Below are 16,105 nucleotides of genomic sequence, written 5' to 3'. Positions count from 1 at the left end.
TTGCTTTAGGTGTGATTAACACAAATCTAAATAATGCGACAACATTTAAATACAACAATGTTAATACATTTATTAGAATACATCCCCTATCTATGTGGGGTAGGGAGTTAAAAATAAGTCTTTTAAGTCAATTATTATTATAACTATTTAAATTATAGCCTGACCAGAAAACTAAAACACATTGCTACCTTGCGGGAGAAAAAGCTTTCAATTACCATACAATTTGGATCATAGTCTAAGATCCGGCATTAGAAATATATACTCATCCATTATTTATTAGTGATAAATAAATGATAGATAGTATACATTAACACTTTGCTAATAGGTTGCCTAGTTAAATTGCGGTCAAATACATTTTTCATATAAAATCTGGGAAACCATGAACTACCTCAAATGCAAATTAAATAAAATGCAGTTTAATTAAGCATAAAATGAGCTTTCATTTGACATATGATGAGGTTATATAAATAACAGTACTAAATTGTTTATATCTGGCAACCCCGCAGTTGCAAGGAAAGCAGGCAACCTTTACGTTTTCATTTCAATTCTGTTGGGTATATTATTTTAACTAGTGTATATTTTTTTAAATTAAACATTGAGGGAAGTAGATTAAATAAATTAAAAAAAAAATCAATAATGCGGTCGCAATTTTACTAGGCAACCTTCTTGAGATCTGTCTACTGATTTGTCGGTATTTTGACGCATCTGCTGAAGACTGTAATCTCATTTCTTGCCTCTCTTCCATGAGTTTAAGTGTTTGGTCCGAGAACTTTTTGGTTCTTTTCGCACGGTGGGTCTTATAGAACTTAGACCCAACGGAATGGACAGTTTCCACGAACCTGTTGTTCAGATCGTCCACAGTTTCGCAATTTGCTAGGCAATCAAAGCGGTTCTGCAGTTCTAGTTGAAAGGACTCGGGGTTTTGAATATGGGCACGAGTAGGTCGGAGCGTAGACTTCACCAGTCGATACCGTTCCAGCTGAATGTTGATATTCAACGTGCCTCTAACCATTCGGTGATCGCTACCGGTTTTCACCCTATGGATCACAGAAACATCGTTGAATATTTGCCGTCTGGTAGACAAGATGAAGTCGATCTCGTTTTTCGTGGAACCATCGGGGCTCATCCAGGTCCATTTCCTGTGTGGTGGCTTCTTGAAGAAGGAGTTCATCATAAAGAGGCCCTCCTTCTCCATGAAGTCCGCCAACATTTGGCCCCTATCGTTCCGTTGCCCATATCCAAATCGTCCCACTTTCAACTCTGAACCGCTACGTTCGCCCAGCTTTGCGTTAAAATCCCCCATCACAACATTGTAATAAGAGTTTGAGGCATGTATGGCTTTAGAAATATCCTCATACAATACCTCTACCTCCTCGTCGGGATGTGTCGAGGTCGGTGCGTAAACCTGTATAACCTTCAACGAATACCGTTTGGTAATTCGGAGGACCAGGAACGCTACCCTGCTCGACACACTCTCGACTTTTACAACATTGTTCACGAGGGACTTGTGAACGATAAATCCGACACCACCCTGGGACTGTTGGTCGCCCTCCCGGTAGTAGAGCATGTTGCCGGATTCAAGGATTATCGAGCCCTCCCCCTCTCTTCGGACTTCAGACAATCCTATGATATCCCAGTGCAACTTGCTCATAACTTCTTCCAGCTCGATGACCTTTTCGTCGGACCTCAAAGTGCGTGCGTTGTATGTTGCCAGGTCTAGTCGTCGGGGTTGGCAGCGGAATCTCTGCCGGAGATTCTTAACACCCCTTGCCCCGCCGTTACCATAACCGCTGCCAGAGCCAGGAATAGCGGGGCTGCCGGGGACTAGGGGCTGTGTTTTGTTTTTGCCGTCCATACAAAGTTTTGCCCAGTACTGACCACGCTGGGCATGCGGGTTGGTCAGCGCAGTGCTAGATTACTCGCGCCGGTGTCGCTGCTGCCCGACACCGGCCTGAGGCATTTCGTAATCTAGCCTGTGGGAATGGATATACCGCCATTCGTCGGTCGCCAGAGCCTCGTCGGTCCATCTGCAGGGTGCACCACGAGCAGGTGAGGTTGGCAGTTGGGGAGACTGACTGGTACTAGCCTCCCCCTTACACCCCACCTTCCCTAAGTCGCAAACCAGCGACTTGCGAAATTTCAATACCGAGCGTATTAAAAATGCGATTGAAAATAATCGAGGCTCGAAAGTTTTCGCCAGAGATCTGTCTATTGGACAGAGGCAGCTGACGCGTTTGAAGACCGAACACGGTAATCTAATTTCTTCCAAGCCCGAGTTATTAAGTGAGGTCGAGAAGTTCTATGGACAGCTATACACGACTACTCAGCAGCCTGTTGCCAATTTGGCTAAAGACCCCAGAGCCAAGTTGACCCGACACTATACCGAAGATATCCCGGACGTCAGCCTATACGAGATTAGTGTGGCTCTCAAACATCTGAAGAACAATAAGGCGCCAGGTGAGGACGGAATCACAGCAGAACTCCTGAAAGCGGGTGGAAAACCGATACTTAAAGTCCTTCAGCGATTGTTCAATTCCGTCATTCACGAGGGCACGACGCCTGAGGCGTGGCATAGGAGCGTGGTGGTTCTGTTCTTCAAAAAAGGTGACAACACCTTGCTGAAGAATTACAGACCCATCTCGCTGCTAAGCCATGTTTACAAATTGTTCTCGAGAGTCATTACGAATCGTCTCGCTAATAGGTTTGACGACTTCCAGCCTCCCGAACAAGCCGGTTTCCGAAAAGGCTTTAGTACCATAGACCACATCCATACGCTGCGGCAGGTTATACAGAAGACTCACGAGTATAACCAGCCACTTTGCTTAGCGTTTGTGGACTATGAGAAAGCCTTCGATTCGGTGGAAACCTGGGCTGTGCTAAGGTCATTGCAGAGATGCCGAATTGATTACAGGTATATCCAAGCGTTGAAGTGCTTGTACGAAAACGCCACTATGTCAGTCCGTATTCAGGATCAGACTACGAGGCCAATCCAGTTGCAGCGAGGAGTGCGTCAGGGAGATGTGATCTCTCCGAAGCTATTTACCGCCGCACTGGAAGACGTCTTTAAGCTTCTGGACTGGAGCGGACTTGGCATCAACATCAATGGCGAGTACATCACTCAACTGCGGTTCGCGGATGATGTAGTCATCATGGCACAGACTCTGGATGACCTTAGTACCATGCTCAATGACCTCAGCAGCGTTTCTCAACAGGTGGGCCTGAAAATGAACATGGGCAAAACAAAAATAATGTGTAATGCTCATGTATCGCTCCACCCAGTTATAGTTGAGAACGCTGCACTCGAAATTGTAGACGAATACATATACCTAGGACATATGATCCAGTTAGGTAGGTCCAATTTCGAGAAAGAGGTGAACCGTCGAATCCAACTCGGCTGGGCTGCATTCGGGAAGCTTCGCGACATCTTTTCGTCCGAAATTCCTCAGTGCCTGAAGACAAAAGTCTTCGAACAGTGCGTGTTGCCAGTGATGACCTATGGTTCCGAGACTTGGTCGCTAACTATGGGCCTCATAAGAAGGCTTAGAGTCACACAGCGGGCGATGGAACGAGCTATGTTAGGAGTATCTCTGCGTGATCGAATCAGAAATGAGGAGATCCGCAGAAGAACCAAAGTCACCGACATAGCTCAACGAGTTGCGAAGCTGAAGTGGCAATGGGCGGGGCACATAGTTCGAAGAGCCGATGGACGTTGGGGTCCCAAAGTGCTGGAATGGCGACCCCGCACTAGTAAGCGCAGTGTTGGCCGACCCCCCACCAGGTGGACTGACGACATCAAGCGAGTCGCAGGGATTCGCTGGATGCAGGCGGCTCAGTATCGTGATGTTTGGAAGTCCCTACAAAAGGCCTATGTCCTGCAGTGGACGTCCATCGGCTGATATGATGATGATGATGATGAACCTTCTTGAAATGTGTCAAAGGATTATTTTATCTATCATTTATTTCTTATCCCAAATAAATAACATATGAGGGTATATATTTCTTATGCTGGATCTTGTACTATTAGTTCCATGTCACCTCTTCTATAATGTTAAGAGTTCCTCGAATACATGTGGTATTATTATTGATTATTTATATTATTATAAAAAAGGAGGTATTTGTACGAAGTTGTTGCAACAGGGATGGTATAAATAAGAGGGTATTGGATGACTTAAGTTCAGTTCTTTGTTAGTCAGCGTTAACACCGTCACGCTGCTAATCACTGCACTGCAATGTTTTGTGTTGTAATTATTGATAATGTTTTATGTTGTAACCAATTGAGATTTTTTATAATTCTGATCAGACTATAGAAGTTCAAAAGGGCCAGAACCCAGAGACATTTAAAAAAATTATCAAATCAATCATTATCTTATTTAACCTAATTGTGATATGAAGTTTTTATAAATAAAGATTTATTTATTTACTATTAGGCGCTACGTACAGTTTTAACTGTACAGTTTTATGTAAACTTAATGTTAATAAAATACATCTGTACAGGTGATTGGGAAAAATAATTTCTACATTTTACATAAAGATAAATTAAAAATATCTTCTACGAGATGGACAAAAATAATTTCTACATAATTTAACACAAAGATAAATAAAAAATATCTTCTACAAGATGGACGAAAATAATTTCTACACAATTTAACACAAAGATAAATTTAAAACATCTTCTATAAGATGGACAATAATAATTTCTACACAATTTACATAAAGATAAATTTAAAATATCTTCTACGAGACGGACAAAATTAATTTCTACATAATTTAACACAAAGATAAATAAAAAATATTTTCTATAAGATAGACAAAAATAATTTCTACAGAATTTAACACATAGATAAATAAAAATTATCTTCTATGAGATGGACAAAAATAATTTCTACATAGTTATAATGAGATGCTATAAACAATAAATATTTATTATTTCATACTCTATTACATATTACGTATTATATAAGGTTTTATATAAGTAACTTTTTTTATTACCTATAAATATAAGCTTATTTATTTATATAATTTTATTACCGTCAGCAGTTGTATGTATTTTTAAATGCTTCCTAAAACTTCTAGACTTGGTAGTAAAAAAGTTGCTTTTGTGTGGTAGCCAGGGCAGACAAACCTTTCATCGTTCATATGAATTTTTGTGCTGATAAATCAAATGGAGTGTAAAGTTTGAAATACCCTTTCCTTTATTATGATCTTCCTACCATAGACAGGGCACACAAACCGTATGTATTTTTACATGTTTCTCCATAAATGCTAGAGCAATTCAATATGGAAACACTACTGCAAACAGGTGGCACAAACCTTTTTGCATTCAGAAGTAGGTTTACTCGATCCCCTAAAATAACGAGTACTAAACTGACTTGGAGTAGATTTTGTGTGTTAGCCAGGGCAGACAAACCTTTTGTTGTATGAATTATTGTTTCTAAACAAACCTTTTGATGTTTGTATGAATTTTTGTTTCCCCAAAAATTTTAAATGAAAACTGGAAAATGCTGATAAATTAAATGGAGTGTAAAGGTTGAGGGATTTTCTCCTCTATCTTCCTATCATGGACCTTCAAATGCCCTTTCAAAGTGCACTTCTGAGTGAAAGCCCTACCGCAGACAGGGCACACAAACCTTTTATCATTCAAATGTAGGTTTACACAGTCTCCTAAAATAGCGAGTACTAAACTAACTTGAAACAGCTTTTGTGTGTTAGTCAGGGCAGATAAACCTTTTATTGTATGTATGAATTATTTTTTTATTCGAAAAGAAATAATGTTGTGAATAATAATAAATTAAATGGAGTGTAAAGGTTGAGGAATCTTTTCCTCTATCTTCCTATCGTGGACCTTCAAATGCCCTTTCAAAGTGCACTTCTGAGTGAAAGCCCTACCACAGACAGGGCAGACAAACCTTTTATCATTCGTATGTATTCGCATATGTTCCCTCAACGTCTTCTTCCTCTGGTACGACTTGTTGCATATACTGCATGCATGGATCCGTTCCCCATCGTGCTTGATCATGTGCATCTTCAAGGAGTTCCTCGTGTAAAATGCCAGATCACACTGGTTGCATTTGTGGTTCCTCTCGTTGAGATGGTCCCTCCGGACGTGGGAGGAGAGGTGTCCCGGAGTGATGTAGCTCTGAGGGCAGGCCTTGCATTTGTATCGCTTCAGCTCTTCGTTGTGGACTTCTGCTAGATGCTTCTGTCTTGCGTAGAATGATGTCAGTGATATGTTACACCGTTTGCAAGCGTACCTGTAATTTATTTATATATTTTTAAAAGTATTATAGGCTAGTTTATTTTTTAGAATCTGCCTTCCGAACCGGTGGTAGAATCTTTAGAAATAGTCAACTTACGTATCAAAAGTGCTTGTATACTGAGCCTACTTGAAATAAATGTATTTTTGATTTTTTAAAAAAGGTCTTTAATTGCTTATAAATACCTACTAGTATACCTTTTTTTTTTATTATTATTTACAAGTTTGCCCTGGACTACAATCTCATCTGATGGTAAGTGATGATGCCGTCCAAGATGGAAGCGGGCTAACTTGTTTGGGGGAAGATGAAAATCCACACACGTTTCGGTTTCTACACGACATCGTACCGGAACGCTGAATCGCTTGGCGGTACGTGTTTGCCAGTAGAGTGGTAACTAGCCAAAGCCTCCCACCAGCCAGACCTGGACCAATTAAGAAAACCTCAATCGGCCCAGCCGGGGCACGAACCCAGGACCTCCGATTTGTAATCGCGCATACCACTGCGCCACGGAGGCCGTCAAAATATAATGTAGGAAGTAGTAATCTAAGATGCATATGAAAGAGTGGGGAGTTAGAGATGGCTAGCGATCGGTTGGCGGGGACGACTTGCGATATAATACACGGTCTTAAGAACACGATGTTTTATTTATGAAATACCAGACATATTAGTTAGTCTAATAATATTGTTCGAACTGAATTGCGCCGTATTGTGTCGTAGCGAGAGTCGCTATTTATTTAAATGATGTTGCGGAGTGAATCTTCTGTACTTGTACATAATGTATTTTGTGGTTACAGATCATTATCATCTGTTTGATTGTGTTTGTTAAAATATTTATCAACATTTAACTTAACTGTACTTTCTAGCTACGGAACCCTAAAAATGATTACTTTAGTATTGACTATTGAGTGCTCCGTGAGAAAAGAAAACTATTTCTTACACTCCTATTCCCTGATACTACCACTGAATAAAGATCATACAGAATGTGTCTTCACAAGCAGCGTAGTGAAAGCGGTGAAACCCATTAAAACAAAAACGTCACCTTGAAATCCGGATAAACGAACTTTTTTCACAATTTGTATTTTAAAATTCAACATTGACGTAAATCAATAATTACCAATAATAAAATACTCCATCCTATTTCTGTTTGTTAACAATTCTTAAAATTATAAAACATAAGACGCCATTTTTCTTGAATAACATTGAAAGTTACTGATGCGACGGTTCGCGTCGTACTGACTCGAGAATGTATTCGTTTTTGAATTTTGTATTTGGAGCGGCTACGACGTCATGTTCCGTATGCTCAATCTGAATATTATTGATTAATCTGTGGATACTCCATTAATCCATAATTCTTTCATTTCTATATAAATAACCTATTAAAGAGAAAGTACCTGATTCCTGATTTGTGTTCCTTAGAAACGTGATTCTCCCTTTTGGTGACTCTATCGAAGACTGCATCACAATACCTACAAACAAATTACAAACATTTAATAGACAAGAATTTTTTGACATTTGTGGTAGGAACTTTCTAGCACTAGACCGGTATTCTCAGACCAATTAGATATGGACTTGTCACACCCAAATTAAACAACAAAATTGTCTGTCACTTTTAGAAAGGAACAAGGTAAATAAATAAATAAATATACTTAAACAATACACATCACTATCTAGCCCCAAAGTAAGCATACAGAGTAGCTTGTGTTATGGGTACTAAGATAGTTGATATTATAATATTAATATACAATTATATACTACATATAAATACTTATATAACACACACAGACACTGGAAAACACCCATGTTCATCACACGAATATTTTCCAGTTGTGGGAATCGAACCCACGGCCGTTGATGCAGAAAGGGTCACTACCCACTGCGCCACGCGGCCGTCACACATTGAAAATATTGAACACCAATAATAGGCTATTTTGCCTCTTTTGTAAACAGTGTTTAAACTGAGTTATGGAAGTATTATAAGCTATATTTTATTTTGTCCCGTCAATAACAACCAGTAAAAAATTTAATAAAAATGAAAAATATCTACGTATAATTTTTGCCGCCGAAACACAACACATTAGCAAGTGACGTCATTCATAGAGATAACAGCGTGATTGGCGTTTGCACTGATGTGATATATGACGTCACCGCAAGCGCCAATCACAAACCGATGCCTGTAGCGAATGACGTCTCAGTGTATGATTGGCGTTTGCGGTGACGTGATAAAAATACAATTTTGTTTTATAAAAATATTACAATTACGAGATTATTTTCACAAATAAAAATGTGATTAGAGTTTCTAGGCATCTAAACTGCCTATATGCAAAAAATCTTCTTAGTGTACAGCAGGCGAGTAGTCTATTATATTTTAATTTTCTAATACCTGCATGGAAAATCGCCAATTTCATGCGTCCGCATATGCCCTCTGAGCCTGGCTTTGGACGCGAAAGCCTTCCCACAGCTGTCGCAAATGTGATTCGGATAATGTACATTCATGTGTGTGTTCAAACTGACGAAATTCAAAAATGTCTTCTGACAAATGGGACAATCCAACTGATCCTTCTCCAATTTGAATGGCAAATTGTTCCATCGCGCATGGGAATTGACACAGGAAGTTATGTGACGTTTGAGTGACTCATAATCATGTATTTCTGTTTTGCACAACTTGCATTTTAACTTTTGGGAGGACTTGTAAAATGTCTGCATACTGGAAGAGATCATTTTCTTGAAGGCGGACGATATGTTGGATGTATTGTGTTGCATTATATGATCCTTTATATCGTCCAGTATGCTGGACTTTTCGGGGCATATAGTGCAAGAGTATATTTGATTTTTGTTTATTTTGAACGGAAATAAACCAGATTGGAGCATTATTTCCGTATCTTTGATGTCCGCTTGTTTTTTCGCTGTGTAGGAGAGTCTCTTTTTGGTTGATGTCTTTTTTCTCGTCTTTTGCCGTGTACGCGGGTAGTCGTCTAATTCCTTTTTTATTAGCATATCGTTGAGAACTGGAAAGACAATTTTTAAAAATAATTAAAAAAAGTCACTGATAAGGGATGGGATGGATTTGTAAAAAACATATTGTCATGCGAATGGAGTCTCGAAATTTTTTTTTTATTCTTTACAAGTTAGCCCTTGACTACAATCTCACCTGATGGTAAGTGATGATGCAGTCTAAGATGGAAGCGGGCTAACTTGGAGGAGGATGAAGATCCACACCCCTTTCAGTTTCTTCACGGCATCGTACGCTAAATCGCTTGGCGGTACGTTGCTTGGTTGACGGTATGGTGATAACTAGCCACGGCCTCCTACCAGCCAGACCTGGACCAATTAAGAAAATCTCAATCTGCCCAGCCGGAGATCGAACCCGTTTTGTAAATCCACCGCGCATACCATTGCGCAACGGAGGCCGTCAAAATAATAGATAATAAGGAGTGTTAAATAATAGTAGATTATGAAACGGTTATTGACGGTCATTAAAGCACGAGTTACATTTTATAAAACGAACGAAGTGACTTTTATAATAAAGACACGAGTGCTTTAATGCCAAGTTATGCACGTTTCATACTCTACTTTATCTAATCTCATGAAATAGGAATATATCAAAATGAAATACTACTACATTTTCCGCGACTTAGAAGGTAAAGGATTGATGGTTGTATTTGTAGCACTTTCCTATAAATTCAGTAGAGTTTGTTCCATATCAAAGCTCGAGACAGTGATATTACTAAAAATACAAAGCTAAAATGCACGCAAAATATAAATTTGTAATTAAATCAATAATGTAATTCGAATGACACCAAAATATTTTTTTAAGTGTATACCAACAGGCAAAGATTGACACCCGTACAGCTATGTCTTCATACTCGTATTTGCATCACAATTTAAATTACTGTACTGTTCAAATAGTTAATTGATTAATTTTAATTAAAATAAATATTTCTTTAATTGTACCAACTTGAAATTTTAAAACATAAAATAAAAATAACACATTTTAAAAAAATCAAGAACGCAGAGCTGCACAAAAGACCAAGAACCCAGAGCTCTAATTGTGATATAATAGTAAAAAAGTTATATTATAACACACATTCCATACAAAGAGCAGTGTTGTATTTTTTCAATTACAATACGCATGTGAATAATCTATAGCATTATAATATTTTTTTAATGGAATATTATGACACGAGATTAGATAAATAGATTTATTTATTTATACATACGCGTGTGATCGTCGAAGTCACTGTCGTCCATAGACTCCTGTTTTACTTTTGAGAATATCAGCTCATTATCTGTAAACGAACAAGAATAATCTGTCATGTCTATGCACATAATTACCTATCTACTGATTTAGCTTCCAATCGTGAATTTGATAGGATGATTTTCATTATCATCAAACAGTAAAAAATACTTTTACATAGCAAAGAAAACTTATTTTCGATCGTAGTAGACTTTGTTGATATCGCAATAAAGTTTTACTTGGACTCTATGGTTTGGACTACTTAGTCTTAGAATTATTCTTATATAATTAATATAACTTAACCGTCAATAATGTAAAACATAGCAAAATAAGCTTAAAACAAAAGTTATAATCCTTTTTATTAATATGAAATTAAATCGCAGGTGTAGGTGAACAAAACATAGCAACATAATTTTGTTTTATTATAATTTTTCTAATCGGTTCTGTAGTTTCGGAGCCTATAAATTATGTATGTAATTTAAAACATACATAAAGGCTCCGAATATATCCTATTATTATAAAGAGAAAAGATTTGTTTGTTTGCATTGAAAAGGCTTTCACTGTTAGGATAGTGGGAAACTACACTATCCTATATCACTATAGGTTTTATCCCCGTATTCCTACGGGAACGAGAACCACTCAGGTAAAATAATAATAATAAGTAAAGTATAATTCTTACCAGAATCGTTGTCAATGAAACTATCTCTCGAGAGACCGATGGCTGATACTAATTCATTCTTCACATCTCTTAGAGACTTCTTTCTTCTATCTGTAATGCATAAATATAGTATCTAAATGAAAACCAACCCTTTGCTTCAGAAGTTAGTTCTGCGTTTATGTATATATATATTAAAAAATGTCACATTTAGTGTAAGGAAGCTAAAACAGTATGAATTTTCATCTAATTACGATAAAAGATTTTAAAATTTCATAAACTTATTTATTTTGCAAATATCCAGACAATCTTTGCTTTATGTATAAATTAGTTAACATTGACCTTATTTACCCGAATGTATCATAAAAATCAATATATTCAAACCCAGTCATCATCCACATTGGTATGTGTAGGTACTATAAAAATACTAAAAATAATGTGATTCATGATTTTTCAAAATTCTAACTCTATAGGGCAAAAATGATTTTAAGTATTTTTTTACATATAAATTGTTCAAATATAAATCAAAACAGTTATATATTGGATAGAAGCAGGCGTTACTTTGCGGAAGTTCATCATGATTATATAATGATTTATTTATTTTGCTATCATCCGCGAAAATTCGGCGAAACCATGATAGACTTTGTCGATATCGACGAGATAGTTGCAACTGGCACTCCACACCTCACTAGTTAGCTACGAGTACTTCGTGATGATGCAATCTAAGATGGAAGCGGGCTAACTTGTTATGAGGAGAATGAAAATCCACACGCCTTTTCGATTTCTACATGACATCGTACCGGAACGACCCACCCATGCGACGACCCATGCGGAGCATCCTCAGGAGATGTTGACTAGAGTCAACATCTCCTGAGGATGCTCCGGTTTCGGGGTGAAACGTACGTAGAGAGTATTTTGTCGGACCTGGGTGACGTTGTCGCATGGTTTCGCCGAATTTTCGCGGATGATAGCAAAATAAATAAATCATTATATAAAACAGTTATAGTTAAATGATTAGTGGATGTGGAATGTATATTTTATTTAATATATGTGAAATATGCGTAAATATAAATATAGAAGGGGGTGAAATAGGGATTGGAAGTTAACATCGAATTTCACGCGGTAATACTTTTAAATCTATATGAACACTAGCGGACGCCCGCGATTTCGTCCGCGTGGAATTCAGTCTTCACAAATCCCGCGGGAACCATGAATTTTTCCGGGATGAAAAGTAGCCTATGTGTTAATCCTGAGTAAAATCTATTTTCATTCAAAATTCCAGGCAAATCGTCGCAAAATTAACAAATTTTCATACAAACTTTCATCCCCAATTTTATCACCTTGGAGGTAGAATTGATCATAATCCTTTCTTACCGGATGCCTATGTCATAACATCTACGTACATGCCAAATTTCAGTCCGATCCGTCCAGTTGTTTGGGCTGTGCGTTGATAGATCACTATGTCAGTTAGACCTTTGAGTTTTATATATATTTAGATTTTAGAGAGGTAAACTTTGCTGTACTTATTCTCGGTAATTTCTGACCCTACGGAACTAATTTAGAAAATTCTTTTACCACTAGAAAGCCTTGTTATTTGTGAGTGTCATAGGCAATATTTTATGCCCATATTCTCACGGGAATGGTAACGCAGGTGAAAACACAAATATATATAAAAAGTAAATTACCCGTTGATTTTGTGTCGGTATCTTGCTCCTCTTTCACACATTCGTCTTCATATACGAGTTTCAGTTGCACCTCTGAAAGAAGAACATGGACATATAATCAATACATATATACACGGTGGCCTTTTGTCATATGATATAACATTTGTGGTATGACAAAAAGGCAATAACAAAAGCTGAAGGTATACCAACATGGGATGGAAAAGAGCATTTTTTTTATTTACAAGTTAGCCCTTGACTACAATCTCACCTGATGATAAGTGATGATGCAGTCTAAGATGGAAGCGGGCTAAATTGTTAGGAGGAGGATGAAATCCACACCCCTTCTGGTTCCTACACAACATCCATTTTATTGTAAAATGGTGAGATTATAGTCTAGGGCTTACTTGTGAAGAATTAAAAAAAAAAGAATGAACTAAATATTAAGGTCAACATACTATTATCTCTGACAGTCTCCTCCAAGGTCTTCAAGGAGACCTCAACTTGCTCTCTGAACTGCAGACAAGACTCCAGCTGCTTGATGCACAGGTAGCATATCAGTCTCTTTGTGTCATCCAGCTCCAGTGCTGCCATCTGCAACAGTATACATATCTATTAGTTGAAATCTACAAAAAGTGCAGGGGTCACGAAATGGTAGATCGCGGTCCTCATCCGGACCGACCCATTGAGTGCAGACCAAAAAAATATATCCCTCGCAGTAAAAATTACGATTTTGAGTCGCTGATGATGATTAATTTTTTGATTTTATGGCTTGCTGCTGTACCAACTGGGTTTTTTTTTATTCTTTACAAGTTAGCCCTTGATTACAATCTCACCTGATGGTAAGTGATGATGCAATCTAAGATGGAAGTGGGCTAACTTGTTAGGAGGACAATGAAAGTCCACACTCCTTTCCGTTTCTATGCGACATCATACCGGAACCCTAAATTGCTTGGCGGTACGTCTTTGTCGGTAGGGTGGTAACTAGCTCCCACCAGCCAAATACAATTACAGGGTTCAATTTACTTCACCAATGTCACGTGTTAAGAAATACACACTACAAGAGGTTTATCGGTGTAAGCTGGGAATCAAGTAATAATTATTAAGTAGCATAATTTTGACACTATAAATAATAATAAGCTTTATTTTCCCATTTAACTTAACAATACTTAACAATATCTTAAAACTATTCTAACTAATCTATATATTCATCTAAATAGTTAATTTATGTACTAGTTAATAATGGGCCCCTTTGGGTATAAGGTACTATAAATAGCGGATTTTGTTTTTTTTTTCCCCCCTTTTGTTAGTTCAGTTGTTAGTCACATTTTTGAACATTCCCAGAAATTAATGTCAATAGCATGCGTCAATTTCACTCCAAACTTCAGACAGGTAACAGCAACAAAAAATTGACACTTTTCTCATTGATAAGTAAATAAATACCTTTATAATTTCCTTACCTTTGTTTAATAAATATTTTTTTTTATATTATAAACTGTGTGGACTAAGAAGATAATTTAATTTTTTAAAATGGACCCCAAAGAAAACTAATTGGTGACCCCTGATATCATAGTTCAAAGAGCCAATGGACGTTGGGGAGCTGGAATAGTGGCCTTTCACTAGAAAGAGCAGTATTTGTCAATCTCTTCACCAGGTGGACTGACAACATCAAGCAAATTGCAAGTAATCGCTGGATGCAGGCATCTCAGGATCGTGATGTTTGGACGTCCCTACAAAAGGTACTGCAGGGGACGTCCATCAGCTGATATGATAAATAGTATGTCATTATCATCATTATCAACGCAAATCCGGCTCACTGTTGACCTGGTCAATTTAGAAGTTATAAAATCCTAAGCTGACCCGAGTTGAACATCAAACCCAAGGTCTCTCTGTTTAGAACCACAACACTACCAACTGCGCCAGCGAAGTCGTCAAAGAAGTCGAGCGTTACTTAAATGTAAGTGATCTGAATAATAGGCTACAAGACTGAGCGCACATATGCAAAATTTTGTATTTAATTCCGTTATATATTTATGTATATATAGTTTTTACGCTTCCTGAACACACAACTCGAAATTGTAGACGATATTTAGGTATTATTTGTATAAATAACGTTCGTTGTTGACCACATTTAACATAGAGTTGTGTATAAAGTTCCTCTTTTGAGCGCCTGATTTCTCATGCACTAGTAACACATCTAACAGTATTTAATATCATTGACATAGAAGTTTTTATTTACTTACATCAATAGAAAAGCATTTGAGTAACATCTCAGTGTAGGACTCCGTTTTATTTGCCGTGTTTTGTTTAATTAGCATACTCTTAACAACGCCTTCTGCTAGACATAAACTGCATGTGCCGAATATTGGCAAGGATTCCACCATTATTGCGGTGTCCATCTTGTTATACGTATTACCTAACTTAAGTAATAAACATGACTTAGTTAAATTAAGAATATTTCCGAAAAGAAAATACAAAACACCGAAAATTCCATCCTCATTTGACGTTTGTGGTTTGAGTTTGACTTTGACGTGACGTGACAACCACAGATGACAACATTAGAAAAACATTTATTTTTTATTTTTTAATGTTTCTCTTAAAGAACAGGCAAAGGTATTACACCGTACAGCCAGGCACGATAACCATTCACAACCTCGGAGGAACCAGAGGCTACTATAGTGTGTTTTTTCTCTACAGAGACAAAAATGACGTTTCATGTGTTACCTGATTTTTATATGCAGTAAATAGGGACGTCACAAAATCGATATTCAGGAATTAAATGATTCCTTAATATCGATTTGTCAGTTAAGGACCAAAAAAATTATTATTATTGATGAAAATATTTAACTAATTCACGATTTTATCAATGTATTCAATAAATTGTATTTATAATTCGATTACGATAAAAAGTATTTCAATGATGAAGGATGCAAACTATTAATTATTAGATAGTATAAAGTAATTTATAAGCTGTAGAAACGTATAAGAATTATTATAGGTATGTTCATCATCATCATCATATCAGCAGATGGACGTCCACTGCAGGACATAGGCCTTTTGTAGGGACTTCCAAACATCACGATCCTGAGCCGCCTGCATATAATAGCTAATACCTGCGACTCGCTTGATGTCGTCAGTCCACCTAATGGGCGGTCGACCAACACTGTATTTTCTAGAGCAGGGTCGCCTATCCAGCACCTTGGGACCGTAACGACCATCGGCTCTTCGAACTATGTGCCCCTTTGCTACTTTAGCTTTGCGACACGTTGAGCTTTGTCGGTGACTTTGGTTATTGATATCA

General features: G+C 37.5%; 1 protein-coding gene across 2 annotated transcripts; it reads right to left on the bottom strand.

The window, feature by feature from the left end:
- Positions 1-540: 540 nt before the first annotated feature.
- LOC112047129 (zinc finger protein 624) lies at positions 541-15,346 on the bottom strand. Of its 2 annotated transcripts, XR_008252162.1 has the most exons (9): positions 15,048-15,346; positions 13,263-13,398; positions 12,829-12,900; positions 11,168-11,257; positions 10,472-10,540; positions 8,635-9,259; positions 7,646-7,720; positions 3,919-6,251; positions 541-662 (listed from the first exon to the last, which is right to left on the bottom strand). XR_008252162.1 is itself a non-coding variant. In XM_052889618.1 (8 exons), exons 1-8 carry the CDS (start codon positions 15,201-15,203, stop codon positions 5,789-5,791), a joined length of 1,686 nt encoding a protein of 561 aa, XP_052745578.1. In that variant the 5' UTR covers positions 15,204-15,346; the 3' UTR covers positions 3,901-5,788. The 2 variants fall into 2 exon arrangements, 1 of the variants encoding a protein (XP_052745578.1); XM_052889618.1 differs by lacking the exon at positions 541-662 and having other exon boundaries at positions 3,901-6,251.
- Between the last annotated feature and the right edge of the window lie 759 nt (positions 15,347-16,105).

This window comes from Bicyclus anynana, chromosome 26 (genome assembly GCF_947172395.1).
Source record: "Bicyclus anynana chromosome 26, ilBicAnyn1.1, whole genome shotgun sequence".
Lineage (NCBI taxonomy): Eukaryota > Metazoa > Arthropoda > Insecta > Lepidoptera > Nymphalidae > Bicyclus > Bicyclus anynana.
The sequence above is the reverse complement of the archived record's forward strand: the minus strand, read 5'-3'. Positions and strand labels throughout refer to the sequence as shown.